Genomic DNA, 21889 nt, shown 5'->3' on the forward strand with positions numbered 1-21889 from the left:
AGGCCGAGTCAATCTTTTTGACTTGATTTTCTCTTGTTTAACCTGAGGGGAATGTAGTTCCTTCAGCATTTCTCCAGCTGAACGCAGCTAATTCTTCAGAGTTTGGGATTTTTTCCCCCCAGGGTTTATTAGTCACCCCTTGTTGCCTTTGGAAAGTGGTAATGGAACTTTTTTGTTGAGTAGTAATTATTTGCACAACTGAATGGCTTGGTAGACCAATCCAAAAGGTATTAAGAATTAATCACATAGGGTAGATGGGGAGGGGGGGCGTGCTCCCAGGGGATCGGAGGCCCACGGGTCGTTGTCCTCTGGGCAGGCTGGTACCCTGGCAATGCTGGCGCCACCTGGGCACCCTGGCAGTGCCACCTGTGTGTCAGCCTGACACCGCTACGATGCCCTAGGCTGGCCGGGGGCCGGGTCCAGGGATGCCCTGCTCGTATGAGGTGGCAGGGTGGGGGGGGGAGGACCTCCTTATAGGTGAGCTGGGGCTTTGGGGTGTCTGAGGATCATGTCGGGGGGAGTGGGTGTCGAGAGATTGGGGCGGCGTTTAAAAATTGCATCCCGATCTTCTCCTGCACTGAGGAGGTCTGGCGAGCAGAGCTCCTCAGTGTAGGAAACGGGACTATATGCAGCCTCGGCAGGGTGTTTCCCACTGAGGTTGCAGATTGCAACAAAGTCCTGTTCGATTGCGTGTTTTTCCTCGGCGCTGCGAGTGCCGGGAAACACCCGGCTAAACACATGACTCTTGCAATTCGGTTCGATCGTGCTCTAGGTGTTTATGTCCACATCTTGAGGTGCCAAGTTACTGACCTGAACTGAGAAATCCAAATTATGAACTTTGCATTATTTCACAGGCAGGGAGCTGCCTTCATGATACACCCTGAAGCCAAACGTTGTTAGTGCCATTCAATCAGTGATGTGATGTTCCATATAAAGCAAAAGCTTCACCCATTAACTTTGCACACCCTAAAGAATGAGCACTGTGACTTCTCAATCAGACTGCAGTCAATTATGTTGGTGCCAACCTGGCAATATTTTGTTGAAGGGTTTCACACCAATGGTCATTATTAAGCCAAAGGCAATTACTCGGGCTGTTTCAAAGAATATTGCAATGTTTTATTGCTGGATACCTAATAAAGTGAAGGGAGTCAATTTTCTCTCAGGTTTTCAGAGCTTTCTGTTTGTTCAAATTAGTGTCAGAGTGAAAAATCTCTAAAATAGAAGTATGTTTAGAAATTGAAACTCAATGCCTTCTGATGGAATTGCACTGAATAAATCAGACACCATTTCTTCTGAATTGCAAGAAAGATCCTGTGTAACCCTTTACTTTCAAAACAGGAATTGCCATTGGTACCATATGATTTTAGTGATTCTAACTTCATCTAAGCACCTTCTTGGCTCAGTCACTTCTCTATTCCAAAATCACCTCTTAGTGTCTTTCCAAAGGCCTTCAGTGATAACTTAACGTACTCTCTCATTTTAATTTCACTTTTCTCCTAAATGTTATGACCGATTTTAGAATTTATATTTGTGGGAAAGTCCAAAACTAAAGGTCATACATAGTTGCTAATAAACCTAATAATTAATTCAGGAGAAACGTCTAGAGCGTTGAGACTATGGAACTTGCTGCCACATGAGTGGGTGAGGCAAATAGCATAGGTATATTTAACGGGAATCATAGAATCCTTATGGAATCCCTACAGTGTAGAAGGAAGCCATTCGGCCCATCGAGTCTGCACCGACCCTCTGACGAGGGTCCACTCCCTTATTCATTCCGCCTTAACCTCGTAACCTAACCACATCCCTGGACACTAAGGGGTAATTTAGCATGGTCAGTCCACCAGCATATCTTTGGACTGTGGGAGGAAACCGGAGCACCCTGAGGAAACCCACTTAAATGTGGGGACATTGTGTAAACTCCGCACAGATATTCACCCAAAGCTAGAATCGAACCCAGGACCCTGGTGCTGCGAGGCAGCAGTGCTAACCGCTGTGCCACTCTGCTATTAAAGAAGTACTGAGGACGAAAGAAATGGAAGGATCTAGGGTGGGATCAAGTGGACTGGTAAGAGGAACATGTGGAGCATAGACTGTTTGGACGAAATGAATGCAGCGGTTTTCAGAGCTTAATAATTTACTGATGCTGATTGCCAAGGATGACCACAAATCACAGGAGTATGGCAGACTGTTGTTGAAATATATAACAGCACAAGGCAACACTCCCGGGCGTTTAATATTTTATGCTATTTTACCCAAAGCAAGCGTCATTTTAATCAGTAACTATGTGATAAAGTGGTTGTTTTTAATTTTCTCTTGCTAGCATGTGCTGAATCTGGAGAAGGAGAATGCAGTGCTGAAAAATGAGAAAGAGGAGCTGAACCAGAGCATCAAGAATGAGTCCAAGGATCTAGCAGGTCCGATTAATTATAATAATAATAATCGCTTATTGTCACATGTAGTGGAGTTACTGTGAAAAGCCCCTCGTCGCCACATTCCGGCGCCTGTTCAGGGAGGCCGGTACGGGAATTGAGCCCGTGCTGCTGCCTTGTTCTGCATTACAAGCCAGCTATTTAGCCCACTGTGCTAAACCAGCCCCAAATTATTCTGATGGTACCAAATTCCCCTAGTTTTGCCTGTGCCCCTCTTAAACACCTGTGATTTAGAGACATAAGAATGAGATATCTCTGTGCTAATGGTATTCCCAAACATAGGAGGAATCTGTTTGGATTCACCAGTACTACTGTGGGCAATCTATTCGGAAGTGTTAGTGAAAGCTCTACCTTATGAGACATGTGAAATTGTCGAATTTGTTTTTAAAGACTACCTTTCCATGCCTTAATACTTCTATTATCACCTCAATGTGCATTAAATAATCCTATTCTATTCTATGGTTCTTTCCTAGTGCTATAAACAATGAACGGCTCCTTGTTTTGTTCAATTGTAGGCTTTTTTCCCCCATTGTTCCTTGGATGTTTGTAATATACCCAAAATGCATGCATGCTGGAACTCCCATTGAATTGCAAAACAAACCAGAGGGGCTATCTGGCCTACTCCTGTTTCTATGTTCCTAAATAATGCCAATTGTGAATAAACACCGCAAACCAAGTATACAGGGAGCATGTGAATCTGATTAGCAACATTTATTTTCTGCCTCAATCCATTGCCTATAACAGGATTGCACTGTATCTACAGAAAAACTTACACAGAAGACAGCAAAGGAAAATGAGCTGGCAAAGAAGGAGCTGGATGAAGAACGCTCTCGTTATCAAAACCTCCTTAAAGAGTATTCCCGTCTGGAGCAGCGCTACGACAATCTGCGTGATGAAATTACCCTAATTAAGGTGATGTTTCTAAACCTATATGTGCTAATTAGTTTTTTTTAAATGTATACTGTGAAAATGCACAATACTTAAGACTGAGCAGGACGTATGTATATTTCTGAATATGGGTGCAATTTGTACCATGAAACGCCCAGAATTAAGGCCAATTTCCATCTCTGTTGCATTTTAAAAAGTGGCCACGGGCAGGGTGCACATCAGTATCTTGGGTAAATGTTAGAAGCTCACAGACAAAGCAGATGAAAAGAGGGCATGAAAGTCATTTATTTCATTTCCCAGCTAACAAGGGTGCTGGATAACGTGAGCTTACACCTGGAATGGATCTGAGGGGCAGGGCTGCACTCAAACACAAATGAGTTTTGGATACCCAGTGCCAAATCCTCCGTTTCATGTTTCTAAAGCGCCACATATGATTCTCATCGCCGCGTGATTTGTGTTTCAATAGCCCACCAACGAGGAGTGTTAAGAGTTGTGTTTCAGGCCCACAAATTAAGCCAGTCATATCTTCCAGGTTGTTGGAAAAATAGGAATTCCGCCTATGTTGCTCTGTTTACCTGCTATAAATATGGCGATTAATAAGGTCGCCTTTCTTAATCCTAATTATGAGTATGCTTTCAGAGTCGCCAGGTATCTCTCGATACCGCCACAAGGTTCAACCCAAATACCGATCAAAGAGCCAATACACCAGTTAGTTAGTTCAAAGACAATACTACTTTATTTACACACAGTATGATTTACTCATGCACAATATCACTACAGGCTAAACTATATCTATCACTAACACCTATACTTAACTTCGGGTTCCCACTTAAGTCAGAGGAACAATGGCCGTTGTTCGGATCTGAGGCTGTTGGGTTCGAAGAGGTAACAGGAGTACAGCTAAGGTCGTCCATCTGGTAGCGAGTGTTGAACTTGAATTTACTTGCTTCTGGTGGTGCTGGTGGAAGGGTCTCTCCGCTTGAGAGCCAAATCTAAGAGAGCAAACCTTTCGCGGGGGTTCCTTCTTATACTTGGAGGGGCTTTGCGTGCTTTTAGGCGGGCCTTAAACTTGGTCCCAATTAATTGGGCTGCTTCTTGGTCATTGTCATTGATCTAAGCCAATAAAGGAATAAAGGGGTGGGTGCCTTGATGGCTGGGCGTGTCCTAGGTGGCCGTTGGCCTTGCTTTGTTTGTGTCTTCTGGTTGGGGTAGTGGCGCCAGAATGTCTGAGACAGTATCGGCTACCTGAGCATTAGTCCTTTGTTCCTCGGAGATGGGCCATCAATATGTAAATCGATCCAGAGTTTCGGTTCCGTCTGCTGACTGCCTTTCAAATATACATTCAGCCTGCTTGTTGCTTTGTATTGTCCATTTTTCCCTATAGGCTCTGCGGGTGTCCATTTTGTACACTGAAAGTGGCCATCCCAGATGGCTACACCTACGACAATAGAAAAACAGTGTGATACATAAATATGGTTACCCCCTCAATTCATATTCTCCCCTGAATCTGTTAATAAACTGGGTGTTTGGCAACGGCAGTCCAATAATCACACTATCGAAAGCCCATTCTTCTTATGTGATAAGCAATTTGAATTTAGACAGGATATCTTTGGAAAGCATCACAGCCAAGTTTATTTCTGGCCTCATCCTAAGTTTATGCACCCTCGGTCAGGACTGGGCAGAATAAGCTACATTCAGTATTCTCCACCATCGAGCAAAGACACAAGTCAGTTGCACTGGCAACTCTATAGCTCTAAATGAAATTAACTAAATATCCAGATGATGGAATTAATGTAGGATCCACTGGTTTGCGTGGCTCAGTTCACTTTGGAAAATACCTTTATCTAGTATGTCATTTGGGGAGCTCTCATAGAAAACACTTCCCTCGGGGAGGCAGTGGTATTGTCACTGGACTAATAATCCAGAGACCCAGGGTAGTGCTCTGGGGACCCGGGTTTGAATCCCACCAGGGCAGATGGTGGAATTGGAATTCAATATAAGAAAAAATCTGTAATTGGAAGTCTAATGATCACCATGAAACCATTGTCGTAAAAATCCATCTGGTCCACTTATTATTATTAATATTAATGTCCTTTAGGGAAAGAAATCTGTAATCCTTACTTGCTGGGGCCTACATGTGACTCCAGATCCACAGCAATGTTGTTGGCTCTTGGATACCCTCCGGGATGGACAATAAATGCCTAGCCAGCGACACTCACATCCCATGAACAAATTAAAAAACAAAGTGGGCAGCACAGTGGTTAGCACTGTTCCATTCCGGCCTTGGTGGCTGCCTGTGCGAAATTTGCACTTTCTCCCTATACCTGCGTGTGTTTCCTCTGGGTGCTCCAGTTTCCTCCCAAAGTCCAAAGATGGATTGCCATTTGGTGTCCAAAGATGTGCCGGCTAGGTGGGGTTACGGGAAAAGGGTGAGGGAGTGGGTCTGGGGACGGTGAGTCGGTGCAAATTCAATGGGCCGAATGGGTCTCCTTCTGTAGGGGTTACTGTGTTACAGGAATAGGTTGGAAGTGTGGGCTTAAATGGGGTGCTCTTTCCAAGGGCCAGTGCAGACTCGGTGGGCCGAATGGCCTCCTTCTGCACTGTAAATTCTATGATTCTATGTAGAAGTTCTGTGGTTCTAAGTCATGTTCACTTCAGATAAGGATATCAACATTGCATGACATGGTGGCACTATAATGTTATGAAGTTCAAAAGGTTCTAATTTCTAAAATTATTCCAGCACACTCCAGGCCACCGGAGAAACCCCTCCAATCAAAGCAGTCTCGGATCAGATTCTAACTACCCTTCCATTTCTACATCTGAGGTTGGGGATACAGAGGATGTAGTCCAGCTGGTGGAGGTGAGATACATGACAGATTTGGAATTCTGTAACATCACGGCACAAATACTTACAATTCAGCAAGAAACAATGATAAAAGGGCCAACAGTGCATCTAAAAATAATCAGATGTATGCTATTTTTCTCATCATAGAATCAGATAGTGCAGAAGGAGGCCATTTAGCTCATCAGGCTCTTTGGAAGACACCTCTAATTAACGCCACTTCCCTGCTCTTTCCTGCAAGTCTTTCCTTTTTTAAATGAATATGTAGCCAACTCCCATTTGAAAGTTATTCTCTTTCTACCACCCTCTCAGACATGCATTCCAAATCATTACTCACTGTTGTTCTAACTGTCCTAACATCATGCTAAGCATGATGAAAGAATAACACTGGCTATCTGGCTGGCTAACTGTCTCCATCTCCCATTGTTTTCATAGTTAGCAGAGAGTCTATTCGGTAGGTTTGATCTGACCCTCCACCAAACTTTTGTGAACTATGATTGTGCGAATGGTTCTCTGTGATGTCACTTGATTTAAAATCTCGGAAGCAAGAAAGGTGTGTTAGCTTAGCACGGTAGCACAAGTGGCTAGCATTGAGGCTTCACAGCGCCAGGGTCCCAGGTTCGATTCCCCGCTGGGTCACTGTCTATGTGGAGTCTGCACGTTCTCCCCATGTCTGCGTGGGTTTCCTCCGGGTGCTCCGGTTTCCTCCCACAGTCCAAAGACGTGCAGGTTAGGTGGATTGGCCATGATAAATTGCCCTTCGTGACCAAAAAGGTTAGGAGGGGTTATTGGGTTACGGCGATAGAGTGGAAATGAAGGCTTAAGTGGGTCGGTGCAGACTCGATGGGCCGAATGGCCCCCTTCTGCACTGTAAGTTCTATGTCCACAGACCATGTGCCATCCACTTCCATTTTCAATCTCTTCCCATCCCAATTGATTTCCCTCGGGAGAGCTCTGCAGATTTGTTTCCTTGCTTCCTCAACTCCCTCATTCCCATGGTAAAACAAGCAAAACCTATAATAACTCTCAACTCTAGACCCTACATCAAACCAGTTTGACCTCCTTTACTTTGCGAACAGTATATCCTTTTGCTTCAGAGGATTTTTTTGCTAAAGGAAAATAAATTAACGAACAAGCACACAAAGCTTGCTGACTACACCTGATAATGATGAATAGCTACACGTGAACTTTGTGACTCCATGAGCCGAAATGCCTGTGTATTGTGCAGTCACCATGGTGTAATGCATAGCTATTTTTGTCATTGTATCGATACATTTGATGACAAATCCTCGTGAGACAATTGAGGAAGCGGGCTTTCATGGAAAGTTCCCTGGTTTGGTCTATTTCAGATCTTTTTTTTCTTCACAGGAAGCTGGCTTGGAGAATGCTGCCATGGATATGACTATATTCCTGAAACTGCAGAAACGAGTGCGGGAACTGGAACAAGAAAGAAAATCTCTGCGTGCCGAGGTTGAACGAAAAGGAGCTGCAGAAACAAAGAAGGTGGTACAGTAATAAATGAACTCTGAAACCATTTGTGCATGATCTCGCTTGAAAATATAAAATTCACCAAGCTTCACGCCTCAATGCCAACTGTATTTACAATATCACAGGCAACATTTTTGTTATTGAATGATAATGGAGGCTTTCCTGTCAAAAAACAATCCCTCCTCAGTAGCGCATGGATAAAATGTACCCTATGATGTATTACAGAGCCATACAAATCAGGAAGTTTTGGGATTCGGTTCCTGCTCTGGTTTTAGCTGCAGCAGCCACAGGGGTCCTATACTTGGCCTCCTCGCCTATTGACTGGTTATCTCAGGTGTGGATTTTGGTTAAGGCCCAGATGATGTTAAATGGCTGAAAACGATCACTGTCTAGCAACAGCATCAGTGGCTTGAGCAGGATGGCAACAATTTTAATGGAGCCACAGCATCCTTCCTTCATGAGAGACAGGGTCGAGAGTGAGAAGGAAAATTAGTCCTCACACAAACCCACAGCAGGAAGAAATGTGTCCCATGCTTAAAGAACATCTTATAAAAGCAACATGCTGAAGAGGGAGACAATGCCCTTAAAATATCATCAAATTATGCTGTCAGAAACATTGGCCACGATTTTGTGCCTGCGCTCACCGTGAACGTAAATGGTGACCTGGACACAAAATATCACAACAGTCAGAGTACGAGAATCTTGCTGATGAAATCTCATTCTCTGGCTTTTCCCCACCCCTCGCCAATAACGTAACAAGGTTCCCACCCAGAAAGGCCGGGAACCTCATTTCAATACATTAACATCGCATCCCCACCGTCTTGTCCCCCCACATTAGAAATGCCCTCTTGCCGGCATGAAGTCGTGTTGGTGAAGTTTATAACTGGTTTTGTAAAAGGTGAAGGGTGCCCGCCAGAGTGCACAGGTAACTACGGCCCTGGGAGGAGACGACATGCCCAGGCAGTAACCTGGCACTGACCCTTGGACCATGCTGGGGGCTGAGCTAAGGGTGCCCTTCTGGGAGATCCATTTATAAGGAGGGGGGGGGGGGGGGGAGTGAGAGAGAAAGATTGCCGTTTTAGCTCAGTTAGCAGTTTGCTGGATAGCTGGTTTGTGATGCAGAACAAGACCAACAGCGCGGGTTCAATTCCTGTACTGCCCAAGGTTATTCATGAAGGTCCTGCCTTCTCAACCTTGCCCTTCGCCTGAGATGTGGCCAACCTCAGGTTAAATCACCACCAATCAGCTCTCCCCCCTCAAAGCATCCTATGGTCATCTGGGACTATGGCGACTTTACTTATTAGAATCATAAGAGTACAGAAGGAAGTAACTCAGCTCATCATGCCTATGCCAACTCAATGAAGAACTATCCAATTAGACCTATTTCCTTGCTCTTTTCCCATGGACCTGCAGTTTTTTCTTTCAAGTATATGTCCAATTTTCTTTTGAAACTTGCTGTTGAATTTGCTGTTACCACCCTTTCTGGAGTGCATTCCAGATAACAGTGCGTAAAACATAATTTCTCCTTATTTACCTTTGCTTCTTTTGATATTAATTCTTTGCCCTTGGTTACTGATCAGTGGAGACACTTTCTCCCTGTCTACTCTATCAAAATCCTTTAATAGTTTTGAACACAGTTATTAAATTAGCCCCTAACTTTCTCTGCTCCAAGGAGAACAACTCCAACTTCTCTGGTCTCTCCATATAACTGCATATAACTCCTCATCCCTGAAATAAATACAAAATAATGCTGGAAATACTCAGCAAGTCAGGCAGAATTGGTGGAGTTAACGGATGGGTTTTAACTAAATGGGAACAAAGTCCCATAGCGAGCGCATTTAGCCACGCATTTCCCGGCACTCATAGCGCCATGAAACACATGCTATAAAACTGCACGGGTTAGATAGGGGGTCTCAGCGCGGAACACGTGGCCAAGGCTGCACATAGCCCTGTTTTGTGCACTGAGGAGCTCCTCTAGCCGGAAGTCCTGAGTGCAATGAGTGATCGGGATATTATTTTTAAATGTCGTCCCGCACTCCCCCAAACACCCGAGCAGGACACCCCGGCCCGATCGCCACTTCACAAAAAATGCCAACTTGGCACCCTGGCAGTGCCACCTGGACACCTTGGCAGGGCCAGGCTGGAACCGTGGTGGCATTGCCAGGATGTCAGGCTGGCACTGCCAGAGTGCCTGGGTGGCATCAGCAGTGCCAGGGTACTATCCTGCCCAGAGGGCATGCACCTGGGGGCCTCCAAATCCCTGGGAGACCCCCACGAATGCCTTTCCATTTGGTCCCCGTTATCGGAGACCAGTACTGAACGGCGCTTGCCCGAGGTTTTGAGGCGAAGGGGATAGATCCCTACTCCTCGGGTACCTTGGGATTCTGTACTAGCTGTCTTGCAGATTTGCCAAAAACTGATCCCATGGCAAACTGCTTTTCAGGCATAGCTAGGCCGTTCGGTCGTGCTCATCATTTCAGGTTGGGATGGCCTTTCATCCGAACCTCAACCTGAAACATTGGGCAGGATTCTCCGTTCCCCGACGGCAATTTCATAATTAGCGATCGGGCAGAGAATCCCTTTTTCCGACCGAATCGGGTGCAGTGCCTGTGAAAACAGGCACCGCCCCCTCCAAAACGGCTTCATCGGGGAGTTCGCTGCATTCCGTTGGGTTGGCCTCAGGACATTACCTTGTTGCAGGGAAAAAAGTCAACCTGAGTCAGAAGTTTGAATCGCAAGACAGGGTTTATTGTCTGAAGCTCCAGGGAGAACAGCGGGCCGGAGTTAAAAGACAGCACGGTCCACACTGAACTCAAAGTACATACAGAAAGGCTTCATCTTATATAATACAGATTTCTTACAAGTTTTGGTGGGCTTTTGGGTTAATGCATATTTACAGTTTTACCCTGCAGACATGATTCTTGGCGGGCTTATTCATGAAGGTATTATCGTAGGTTAGTTTCAGTGGGCCATTACTGGTTCCCACTTCACAGCCCATTCATTCATGATTTCATTCATAGTTTTCGCGGGCTTCCTGGCTCTGACGTCAATACCATGCTTTTTAATAGGATTTATTTAGGTTCACAATAGAGCTCCCTTTTTCTAGATCAAATAGTGATGGCTTTTGGCTGGCGGTTGAGATATGTTCCGGGTTTCATAACGAGGTGTTAAATGCAGGCTTTGTATTGATTGGGAATACTTTATTGTCCTGATAGGATCTGTGTCTGTGCTTTTTAAGTGTGGTCTTTCTGTGCTACCCATCTGATTTAACCCTTTGCCTGCCTGTTTCTGATACAGTGTCAGCCATGATTTATGGTCTTGATCCGTTTTCCCGAATTTTCCCCTTACAACCTGAAGGCCCTCCCCCTGGCTCTGCCCCCAATGGGCCGAGTTCCCGACGGCACGGAATATGTGTGCTCTCCGTTTTCATGAACCTGGCATGGCGGCTGCAGACTGTGTCCAGTGGCGCCACAGCAGTGTCCAGCGGTGGGGAGAGTCGTGCCCTGTCGGGGGGGCGAAGGCTAGGGGGACAGGTGAGGGGTGGCCCGGGGGTGGTGAGGGGAGGTCCAGGGGGACATTATCTGGCCCCTCACCGGTCGGAGGATCGGTGCTGGGGCCTCGACGATTTTTTCATCATGGGACTAGACACTTCTTCCGGAAATAGGGCTGGACTCTCCGTCCCGCCAGGTTTCTGGTTCAGCACGCCAGCAGAATGCTCTGTTTCGCCGGCTGGTCAATGGGGTTTCCCATTGTGTGGCAGCCCCACACCATCTGGAAGCCCCCAGGCTGACGGCAAAATGGAGCATCCCGACGGCGGAGAATCCAGCCCGCTGCCTCAAAATCTGAGAATCCAGCCCATTAACTCTGTTTCTCTTCACAGTTGTTGCCTGGCCTGCTGAGTATTTTCAACAGTTTCTGTCTGTATTTCAGATTTCCCGCATCTGCAGTATTTTGCCTTTCCCTCATCCTTTGCATCACTCCAGTAAATCTTCCCTGCTCCCTCTCCAAGGCCCTAAAATCCTTTTTTTTTTTTAAAAAAAACCTTAATTTTATATTCTCTAAAATACCATGGAGTGTTATTCTGTGTCATGAGATGGCTTTTATTCCCAAATGTTGCTGAAGGTCACTTCTCATACTAAAAAGTGAGAGAGTTGTATTGTGCAGGTAAAGTGCCTGCATACCATGGATAATCGAGTATTTTTCCTCTCACTGCGGAATATGGAAATCTAAGTACCCATTGGAATGAAACTGCTGTTCAGAAAAAATTGCATGCTCTACTTGGCAAATTATTGAAAATTATTTTGTTCTCCCCGGGTACACTTACCACAAGTGATGTTTTCAGCTTCACAGAGAACTGCAATGTCATTGTGGAACTGTGCACAACAGAGAATCCTACATTTAATCCCTTATCTATATTGCGTTCCTTATATCACTTGAACAGCAGATGGGGGCTGCAAATAACTTTGACGTCCTTGAGCTATGTGTGTCACTCAGTGTCAGTCAACATTAACTAATGTGGGTGGACAAAGAAAGTGTTAGCTATGTTGAGCCCTTGTCATCAAATACTTGTCAACACTCTAACTAGGGCCACATAACAAAGAACAAAGAAAAGTACAGCACAGGAACAGGCCCTTCGGCCCTCCAAGCCCGTGCCGACTATGCTGCCCGACTAAACTACAATCTTCTACACTTCCTGGGTCCGTATCCCTCAATTCCCAGCCTATTCATGTATTTGTCAAGATGCCCCTTAAATGTCACTATCGTCCCTGCTTCCACCATCTCCTCCGGTAGCGGGTTCCAGGCACCCCCTACCCGCTGTGCAAAAAACTTGCCTCGTACATCTCCTCTAAACCTTGTCCCTCTCACCTTAAACCTATGCCCCCTAGTAATTGACCCCTCTACCCTGGGAAAAAGCCTCTGACTATCCACTCTGTCTATGCCCCTCAACCTCTGTCGTTCCAGTGAGAACAAACCGAGTTTATTTAATCGCTCCTCATAGCTAATACCCTCCATACCAGGCAACATTCTGGTAAATCGCTTCTGCACCCTCTCTGAAGCCTCCACATCCTTCTGGTAGTGTGGCGACCAGAATTGAATACTATACTCCATGTGTGGCCTAACTAAGGTTCTATACAGCTGCAACATGACTTGCCAATTTGTATACTCAATGCCCCGGCCAATGAAGGCAAGCATGCCGTATGCCTTCTTGACTACCTTCTCCACCTGTGTTACCCCTTTCAGTGACCTGTGGACCTGTACACCTAGATCTCTCTGACTTTCAATATTCTTGAGGGTTCTACCATTCAATGTATATTCCCTACCTGCATTAGACCTTCCAAAATGCATTGCCTCACATTTGTCCGGATTAAATTCCATCTGCCATCTCTCCGCCCAAGTCATCCAAACAATCTAAATCCTGCTGTATCCTCTGACAGTCCTCATCGCTATCCGCAATTCCACCAACCTTTGTGTCGTCTGCAAACTTACTAATCAGACCAGTTACATTTTCCTCCAAATCATTTATATATACTACGAACAGCAAAGGTCCCAGCACTGATCCCTGTGGATCAACACTAGTCACAGCCCTCCAATTAGAAAAGCATCCTTCCATTACTACTCTCTGCCTTCTACGACGTAGCCAATTCTGTGTCCACCTTGCCAGCTCACCCCTGATCCCATGTGACTTCACCTTTTGTACTAGTCTACCATGAGGGACCTTGTCAAAGGCCTTACTTTTAAAAAAAAGTATATTTATTAAGAATTTTAACACAGTTTTTCACCCTTACAAACAAACCCCCCCCCGTAACAAAAAGAAAGAAAGCACACATAGCAAGTCATGAACATGGTAAATCGATATGATACAGAGTTTTGTACATTGGATTCCTCCCGTACATGTCAGTTTTCCAGCTCCTTCATGTATTTTCTTGCTCAAATACCCCCCAAATAACCCCCCCCCCCCCCCCCCCCCCACGCAAGACACCCCCCCCCCTGGGTTGCTGCTGCTGCTGACTGACCTTCATTTAACACTCCGCGAGATAGTCTAGGAACGGTTGCCACCGCCTGTAGAACCCCTGCGCAGACCCTCTCAAGGCAAACTTTATCCTCTCCAACTTGATAAACCCTGCCATATCATTTATCCAGGCCTCCACGCTGGGGGGCTTCGCCTCCTTCCATATTAGCAAGATCCTTCGCCGGGCTACTAGGGACGCAAAGGCCAGAATGCCGGCCTCTTTCGCCTCCTGCACTCCCGGCTCGTCCACTACTCCAAATAGTGCTAGCCCCCAGCTTGGCTTGACCCGGACTTTCACCACCTTAGATATTGTTCCCGCCACTCCCCTCCAGAACGTCAAAGGCCTCACTGATAAATAATTTCACATATAAATTATAATAATATAATACATATAAATAATTTCCACTTGGATTGGATGATGTTCAGGAAGGCTGCCTCGATCTGTGTATATTATACTCTAAAACGAAGTCAATATTTTTAAGAACAAAATTGAGTAAATGCTGAGTATTGCTTTTTGCGAGGTATTATTTTTCCTGGTATGCAAAAATAACTTTGTTTTCCTTCTGGGCAGGTGAATGAGTACAACAGCATCTCAGACAATGAGCAAGCAGCGGACTTGGCCTATGACAGTTTAAAGGTACGAGTTGAGCCAATTGGGATATTAGTTACAAAGTAAGGTCATTGAATGCATGTTTCCCAAGAGTAAGAATCAAGTTCCAGGAGGTCCTACGCCCTTTCTCTGTGATGACCCAATGCAATTTTTAAAAATTAATTAATTAATGGGATGTGGGTGTCACTGGCTCGGCAGCAATTGTGGCCCATCCTTAAATGCCTTTGAGAAGGTGGTGGTGAGTTGCCTTCCTGAACTTCAGCAGTCTATGTAGTGTAGGTCCACCCACAATGCTGTTGGGGAGGAAGTTCCAGGATTTTGACCTAGCAACAGTGAAGGAACAGTGGTATAGTTCCAAGTTAGGATGGCGAGTGACTTGGAAGGGAACTTCCATGGGATGATGTTCCCATGTGTCACGGCATGGTGGCACAGTGGTTAGCACTGCTACCTCACAGCGCCAGGGACCCGGGTTTGGTTCCAACCTCGGGTGACCGTCTGTGTGGTGTTTCCACATTCTTCCTGTGTCTGCGTGGCTTTCCTTTGGGTGCTCCGGTTTCTTCCCACAGTCCGAAGTTGTTCTGGTTCGGTGGATTGACCATGCTAAATTTCCCCTAGGTAGGGTTATGGGTGGGGTATTGGGCCTACGTGGAGGATCAATGCAGACTTGATGGGCCGAATGGCCTCCTTCTGCACTGTAGGGAATCTATGTGTCTGTTCTCCTTGTCCTTTTAGATGGTAGTGTTTGTAGGTTTGGAAGATCCTGTCTCAGGAGCTTTGACGAGTTCCTGCAGTGCATCTTGTAAATGGTACTCATGGCTGCCACTGTGTGTCAGTGGTGGAAGGAATAATTGTTTGTGGTTGGGATGCTAATTAAGTGGGCTGCTTTGTCCTGGGTGGTGTCAAGCTTCTTGAGTGTTGTTGGAACTGTAGTGATGCAGGCAAGTGGAAGGTATTCCTTCACATTCTTGACCAGTGCTTTGTAGGTGGTGGACAGGCTTTGAGGAGTAAGGAGGTGAGTTACACAATGCAGGATTCCTAGTCTCTGACCTGCTCTTGTAGCCACAGTATTTATATGGCTAGTCCAGTTCAGTTTCAGGTCAATGGTTATCCCCAGGATGTTGATAGTGGGGGATTCAGTGATGGTAATGCCATTGAATATCATGGGACAATGGTTTGATTCTCTTATTGGACATGGTCATTGCTTGGCACTTGTGTGTCACAAATATTACTTCCACTTGTCAGCCCGAGCCTGGATATTGTCCAGGTCTTGTTGCATTTAGGCAGGCACTGCTTCAGTATCTGAGGAGTTGCAAATGGTGTTGAGAATTGTGTAATTATCAGTAAATATCCCCACTTCTAACCTTATGATGGAAGGAAGGTCATTGATAAAGGAGCTGAAGATTCTTACGTCTAAGACATTACCCTGAGAAACTCCTGCAGTGATGACCTGAGCTGAGATGATTGACCTCCAACAGCCACAACCATCTTCCTCTGTGCTAGGTACAACTCCAACCAGAGAAGGGTTTCCCCCTGATTCCCATTAACCATTGTTAATATAGTTTGCAATTTCTCCTCTAAATCCTTACCCCTTACTCTTCAGTAATATTCCACCTGGAACTTTGTCAAAAAGATTTTCTACAGTCCATGTACTCTACATCTACTGCAATTTGTCCATCTACGATGCCTGATAGCTCCTCAAAAAGAGAGCAGCCATGTGGCATTTGATGACCATGGCACATGTCCTGTCAGTGCTGCAGGCCAAAATGGGCCAGAGCAAGTGGGGGCTTCCACTGTGGGTGCTGCTACTTGAGGAGTTTGCGTCACTGGCAGAGTTGCCAGGAGAGCTTGGGCTACACTTGTAGAGGGGGCAATTTTAGTTTTTCAGCTAGTGCTCTTCACCCCTCTCTGCCTGATGTGGCGCCTACCTGCTTTCTGCAGGTGGAACTGATCTAGGAAGGATGACCAAGGGCACTGTCCACCTCTCACTGACCCAATGCTCTTGTCATGGTGCTAACAATGGTCTGCGGTTGGTGCTATCATCAGGCATTCTGGTGTGGTTTCCTGGCAATGTCTATCCATGATGGTTGCCAAACTCTCCATGGAGCAAGTGTTATGACACCCTGGACTAGAGCACAGTCAATTCCAGCCCCACGTGACCCAGAGTCACAACACAATTTAATTATTTTCTTAGAAAAATACCCAAAGTCTTTGGCCCTTGGCTGGCCAATAATTACAGTCACCAGGTTTATAAGTTTAAACACAATCACTTTATTTATAACAAAATCTATACTGAAATACACAGCAAAACAGCTGGCTAACTATTATCTAATTAATCACAAGACAGATAAACACGGGGGGGCAGAAGCAGGGTTTTTAAAAAAGTAAAAGAGAAAAAGAGTCTTTGCTCCAAATGGGTGTGTCCAGCACCTTGCTCCTCTTCAGACTTGCTTTCCGTTCGAGGTTTTTACTGTAGATTCATTCAGGCCTCTGTAGTTTCAGGAATACGTCACTCACAGCCTTTCTGGGGGGGGGGGGGGGGGGGGGGAGGGAGAGAGAGAGAGTCCTGGGGCATGATTCTCTGCCCTCGTTGCGCTCTCGCTCAAGCAAAATTAGGCTTTTGCGGCACTGCTCCCAATCTCACTGCTGACCTATGACCTTGCCTCTTTGACCATTCGAGATGATCTCTTGTGGCTATCTGATGGAAAGAGTACTCTCACCACCTGTAGGAGGTCTGTCACTTACTGACCCAACTTGTATTGCAGACTTATGTTATGGAAGGTTACCTAAATTGTAATTTAAACTTTCTCACAATTAGACAATCCGATCTACTCAGCAGTCAAAATCCTGGAACTCCCCCACTCACAACACTTTGGGTTTACCTACACCACAGGGACTGCAGTGGTCCAAGAAGGTAGCTTACCACCACCTTCTCAAGAGTAGTTAGGGATGGACAATAAATGCTGGCCTAGTCTGCAATGCCCATATTCCATAAAAGACTAAAAAACATATTTTTAAGTCACTTTAACTTTGGTAGCGTGGCTGCCTCCAAAGTGGCTCCAGTGCCTGGGTCAATTGCTCAGAAGGTTGCATGTTCCCCGGCATGACATCATGTCACTTCTGTTAATTGGACAGCCGATGCATGATTGTGTTCAGCCAGCTGCAGATGATGCCAGAGTACCACTGTCCTTCCGACCCTATGTTGCCATGAGTAAATTCATCCATAGAATCGCTACAGTGCAGAAGGAGGCCATTCGGCCCATCGAGTCTGCACTGGCCTTGCGAAAGAGCAGCTTACCTACTTCTACTCCCCCACCCTATCCCCGTAACCCCATAATCCCACCTAACCTGCACACCTTTGGAAACTAAGGGGACATTTCAAGCATGGCCAATCCACCTAACCTGCCCATCTTTGGACTGTGGGAGAAATCCAGGGTTGAGTTGGTGATAACTGGAGTCCACACAACCACTACCCGCCCCCAACGGATGCCAAGTCCCAAAGCAGGCTGATTGAAAGGCCCGTTTGGTATTCTGGGGTTTAGGCCCAGTTATAATTAAACAAACAAAACAATAAAAATTAGCCCTCTAGCCTTCACACCTCATGCCGAATGCCCCTTCTATGCTATCCCATGCCCAACACCCAAACCCATGGCCCTTCCTACCCTCCATGCCAACACATGCCGCCTCACCCATGTCCCTCACCCCACTACCCGTTGTCTTTAAACCCTCTCATTCATAACATTGAAATCCCTTCAAGTATGCAATCCCCCATAAAACATTTACTTCAGGTATTTATGAGAATAAACATTTGTATTGATAGTCCCACATGAAAGACCAGTAATCTCTTTATAAACAATCGGAGCTGCCATCAAGGCATTAAAGGCCCCCTTACTGTGATAATGATAGGTTGCGGAAGCAGTCAAGCAGCACTAATCCTATAATTATGACCTTCTGACTTGCGTCAACATACCATGAAATAGCAAGCATTGATTTTTGTTCAACTGCAGGCTGGACTTTTTCTCCTCCAAAATCTAAAAGGACCAGGCGATTTAAATTTCACAGAGCCTATACACTGTTTGCTTTGCATGTCTACTGTTAACAATCTGAAAGGAACACCTCACCTCCTACTCCCCAACCCCCTTGTGGCGCCTGGCCTCTTCATCCCCCCTCCCCCAAATGGGCACCTCGCCTCATTTCTCCCCCACCCAAAATGGCTCCTGGTCTTGAATCCCCACTACATGGGCACCTGACCATGTCTCCTCTCCCCACCCCCCCACCCCCAAAGGGGCACCTGGTCTCGTCCACCCACCCCCCCCAAGAAAAGGGCACCTGGCCTCATCTTCCCCTCCTCCTTCTCCCAACACCCCCCCCCCCCCCCTCCCCACCTGCCAAAGGGGCATCTGTCTGGCTTCCCCAAATGTCCCTTAGCTGTAGACCTTTCCTTAAAACTCTAAAGCCCACCAGTCAAGTTTTCGACATCCAAGTAATAAAAATTGCTTCTGTTCGAAGGATGCTGTATTTTAAAGTTTCCCGATGCCTCTATGAAGTGCAGGTGTGTAAAATACAACCTGCCCACTCCTGTGAAAAAGGTGGGTGGCAGGTGCGGGGGCAAGACTTCCAGAAACTGGGCACCTGCATTTTTGGCTAAGGCATGGGAGCCCTTCCAGCTCTGTGACACTCCAGGCAAGATACCCAAGGCCATAATTGGAGGAACGCAAAGTTCTCTTGAAGATAGAAAAAAAAAATGGTGGAGATGGAGAAATACAGTGTCATTCTGTGGGAATTGATCAATTAGTAATCACAAGGGTGGTGGCATAGTGATAATGTCACTGGTCTAGTAATGCAGAGGCCCAGGCTAATGCTCGGGTACTTGGGTTCAAATCCCACCATTGCTGATGGATTTTAAATCTAGTTAGTAAAATATGGAATTGACATCTAGTCTCAGTAATAGTGACCATGCTCATAAAAAAACATCTGGTCCACTAATCTCCCTGAGGGAAGGAAATCCACCATCCTTATCTGGTCTGGCCTACATGTGATTCCAGACCCATGGCAGCGAGGTGGACTCTTAACTGCCCTCTGAAATGGTCTGGCAAGCCACTCGGGTCAAGGGCAAGCAGGGATGGGCAACAAATGCTTGTCTTGCCAGCGATGCCCACATCCCATGAAGGAATAAAGAAAACGTACGCCCACCCGTGTTGATAACTTGGACAAAATCCTTGCCAATCATTTTCCAACAATAATGCCTGAGTCTTTTTTTTTTAAATACTTCCTCTTCTGAAGATAGTGGGTCACTTTTGGTAAATGATTTCAAAGGTGCTGGCACCCTTTGGTTTCTTGCCCAAGTGTCAGTTCTTTCATGTCTGAGCCCAGTCAGCTTGTTATCATGGAAGGCACCAGAGCTAATCTTGCCCATGAACAAGCAGTTTCTAGCAGGAGTAAGGACGATTGCTACTTTTGCCCCTTTCAAATCTCAAGGATCCTGGAAGAAATATATGAGTAACAGACCATGGAAAATACTACAAGAGTCGACAATTCAACCCCTTGAGTTGGCACGGTAGCACAGTGGTTTGCACTGTTGCTTCACAGCGTCAGAGACCCGGGTTTGATTCCCGGGTTGGGGCGCTGTCTGCGGAATCTGCACGTTCTCCCTGTGTCCACGTGGGTTTCCTCCGGGTGCTCCGGTTTCTTCCCACAGGTCCTGAAAGACGTGCTGTTAGGTGAATTGAACATTCTGAATTCTCCCTCAGTGTACCCGAACAGGCGCCGGAATGTGGCTACTCGGGGCTTTTCACAGGAACTTCATTGCAGTGTTAATGTAAGCCTACTTGTGACAATAATGATTATTATTGAGTCTATTCTGTCACTCAAAAATTATCTTGATTGATCCAAGTCTGAACTCCATCAACCTTAATGCCCTTGCCTAATTAAAAAATTGATCGATTTCAAAAATTGAAATTTTCAATATGTAAAACAGTACACACTAATTGAATTAATTTATTGCATAATGTATAATGACACTCACCAATTATTTACACAGCGACAAGAGTTGGAATCTGAAAACAAGAAACTGAAGAATGAACTCAATGAGCTGAGAAAGTCTATAGCCGAGAAGGCAATCGGGGAAAATCCAACTGATGATTTGGAAAATGCTTACAGTGTATTGCTGAATCAGCTGAGGATGGCTACTGAGGAGTTAGAGGTGCGCAAGGAGGAGGTTCTCCGGCTGAGAACTCAAATAGTTGATGCTGCTCACCAGAAGGAGGTGACAGGAAGAGTGGTAATGTACTTTGTATTGCTACAACTTATCTTTTCTTTATCCACCCATCTTCCCCATTTTCCAGGCTCCCTATTCTCCTCTGCCATTTGCTTTTTCGTATTCTCAGCCTTTTTTATTGACCTGTATTATATGGAATCTTTCGTCAATATACCTCGCCTGCAAAGATGGGTTATGAGCACAGACATAAGCAGTGACTAGTTTGAATTTAACAATTGGATTTGATTGGAAGAAACTGCGGTGAGATTTTGCTTTTGATATTTTTTGTCAACATGGAAACTCAATTATATCTTTGTAATTAAACTCTGTGGTCTTAGGCTTCCCTAGTATCTGATAACAAAATTAGTCCGGGGGCTGAAAAGGGACACTTGCAATTGGATTTTTATTTTTTATTTTTACTTTTATTTTTTAAACTAAAAATATTTTTATTGCCATTTGGAATTAGAAAAAGTTTTGCATGTAAATAAGATACAACAACAACGGTAATGGTAAGTAACAAAATAAAGAGGACAAAACAGGAGCCCTTTCGCTGTCACCATAACCGTGACTGCAGTCCCAACCTAGTTTCCCCCTTGAGTTTCAATTACTGAGGGGAGGGTGCGTCGGCTTGTTTCCCCAGTTCAGCCCGTGTAGAAGAGTTTTGCGTTCCATTCCTGGGTGACCCTCCTCCACGTTCCTTCTCTGTTCTTTGCGAGCTTCCAGTTAACATTCCCCCCCTTTTCTACCCCCCCCTTCCTACCTTCCCTCCATTCCCTAGCTATCCCCCCCCCCCCCCCCCCCCGGGCACCCCTGGGTAGGCTGCTGGTTATGAACAGGTCAGTGAATTTATTCCACGTGCCGTGGAATCTCTCCTCGGTCCCTCTTATCTCAATTTTTTTTTTCTCAGCCTCAGGAATTCGGCCAAATCTGAGAGCCATTCCGAGGCCCTGGGTGGTGCTGTCGACTTCCAGCCTACCAGAAGTCTCTGCCTGGCGATCAGTGAGGCGAAGGCCAGTGCGTCTACCCCCTTCCCTGTCCAGAGTTCTGGTTGCTCTGACACCCCGAAGATCGCCACGGATGGGCACGGCTCTATCTTGACCTCCACCACCCTGGACATAGCGTCGAAGAAGGCCCAGAATCTGGGGCAGGATCAGAACTTGTGGGTGTGGTTGGCCGGGCCCCCCTGATAGTGCTCGCATTTGTCCTCCTCCTCCGGGAAGAACCCACTCATGCGTGCTTTGGTAAGGTGCGCTCTCTGCACTATCTTGAGCTGCATCAGGCTCAGTCCGGCGCTGGAGGAGGTGGAATTGACTGTGCAGCACCTTGATCCAGAGTCCTCCCCCTAGCCCCATGCCCATTTCCTCACCCC

The 21889-nt window shown here is 46.0% G+C and overlaps 1 protein-coding gene across 2 annotated transcripts in view; it reads left to right on the forward strand.

Annotated features, from left to right (window-relative positions):
* The window catches only part of myo5b (myosin VB), a 389254-nt gene that overhangs the window by 314323 nt on the left and 53042 nt on the right, over positions 1-21889 (forward strand). For both annotated transcript variants that reach the window (XM_072497425.1, XM_072497424.1), the window contains exons 23-28: positions 2321-2414; positions 3193-3341; positions 6058-6177; positions 7528-7662; positions 14229-14294; positions 20305-20544. In XM_072497425.1, coding sequence (XP_072353526.1) covers positions 2321-2414; positions 3193-3341; positions 6058-6177; positions 7528-7662; positions 14229-14294; positions 20305-20544 — 804 coding nt within the window. The remainder of the gene's footprint in view (positions 1-2320; positions 2415-3192; positions 3342-6057; positions 6178-7527; positions 7663-14228; positions 14295-20304; positions 20545-21889) is intronic.

The sequence above is a fragment of the Scyliorhinus torazame genome, chromosome 3 (genome assembly GCF_047496885.1).
Source record: "Scyliorhinus torazame isolate Kashiwa2021f chromosome 3, sScyTor2.1, whole genome shotgun sequence".
In the NCBI taxonomy this organism is placed as follows: domain Eukaryota; kingdom Metazoa; phylum Chordata; class Chondrichthyes; order Carcharhiniformes; family Scyliorhinidae; genus Scyliorhinus; species Scyliorhinus torazame.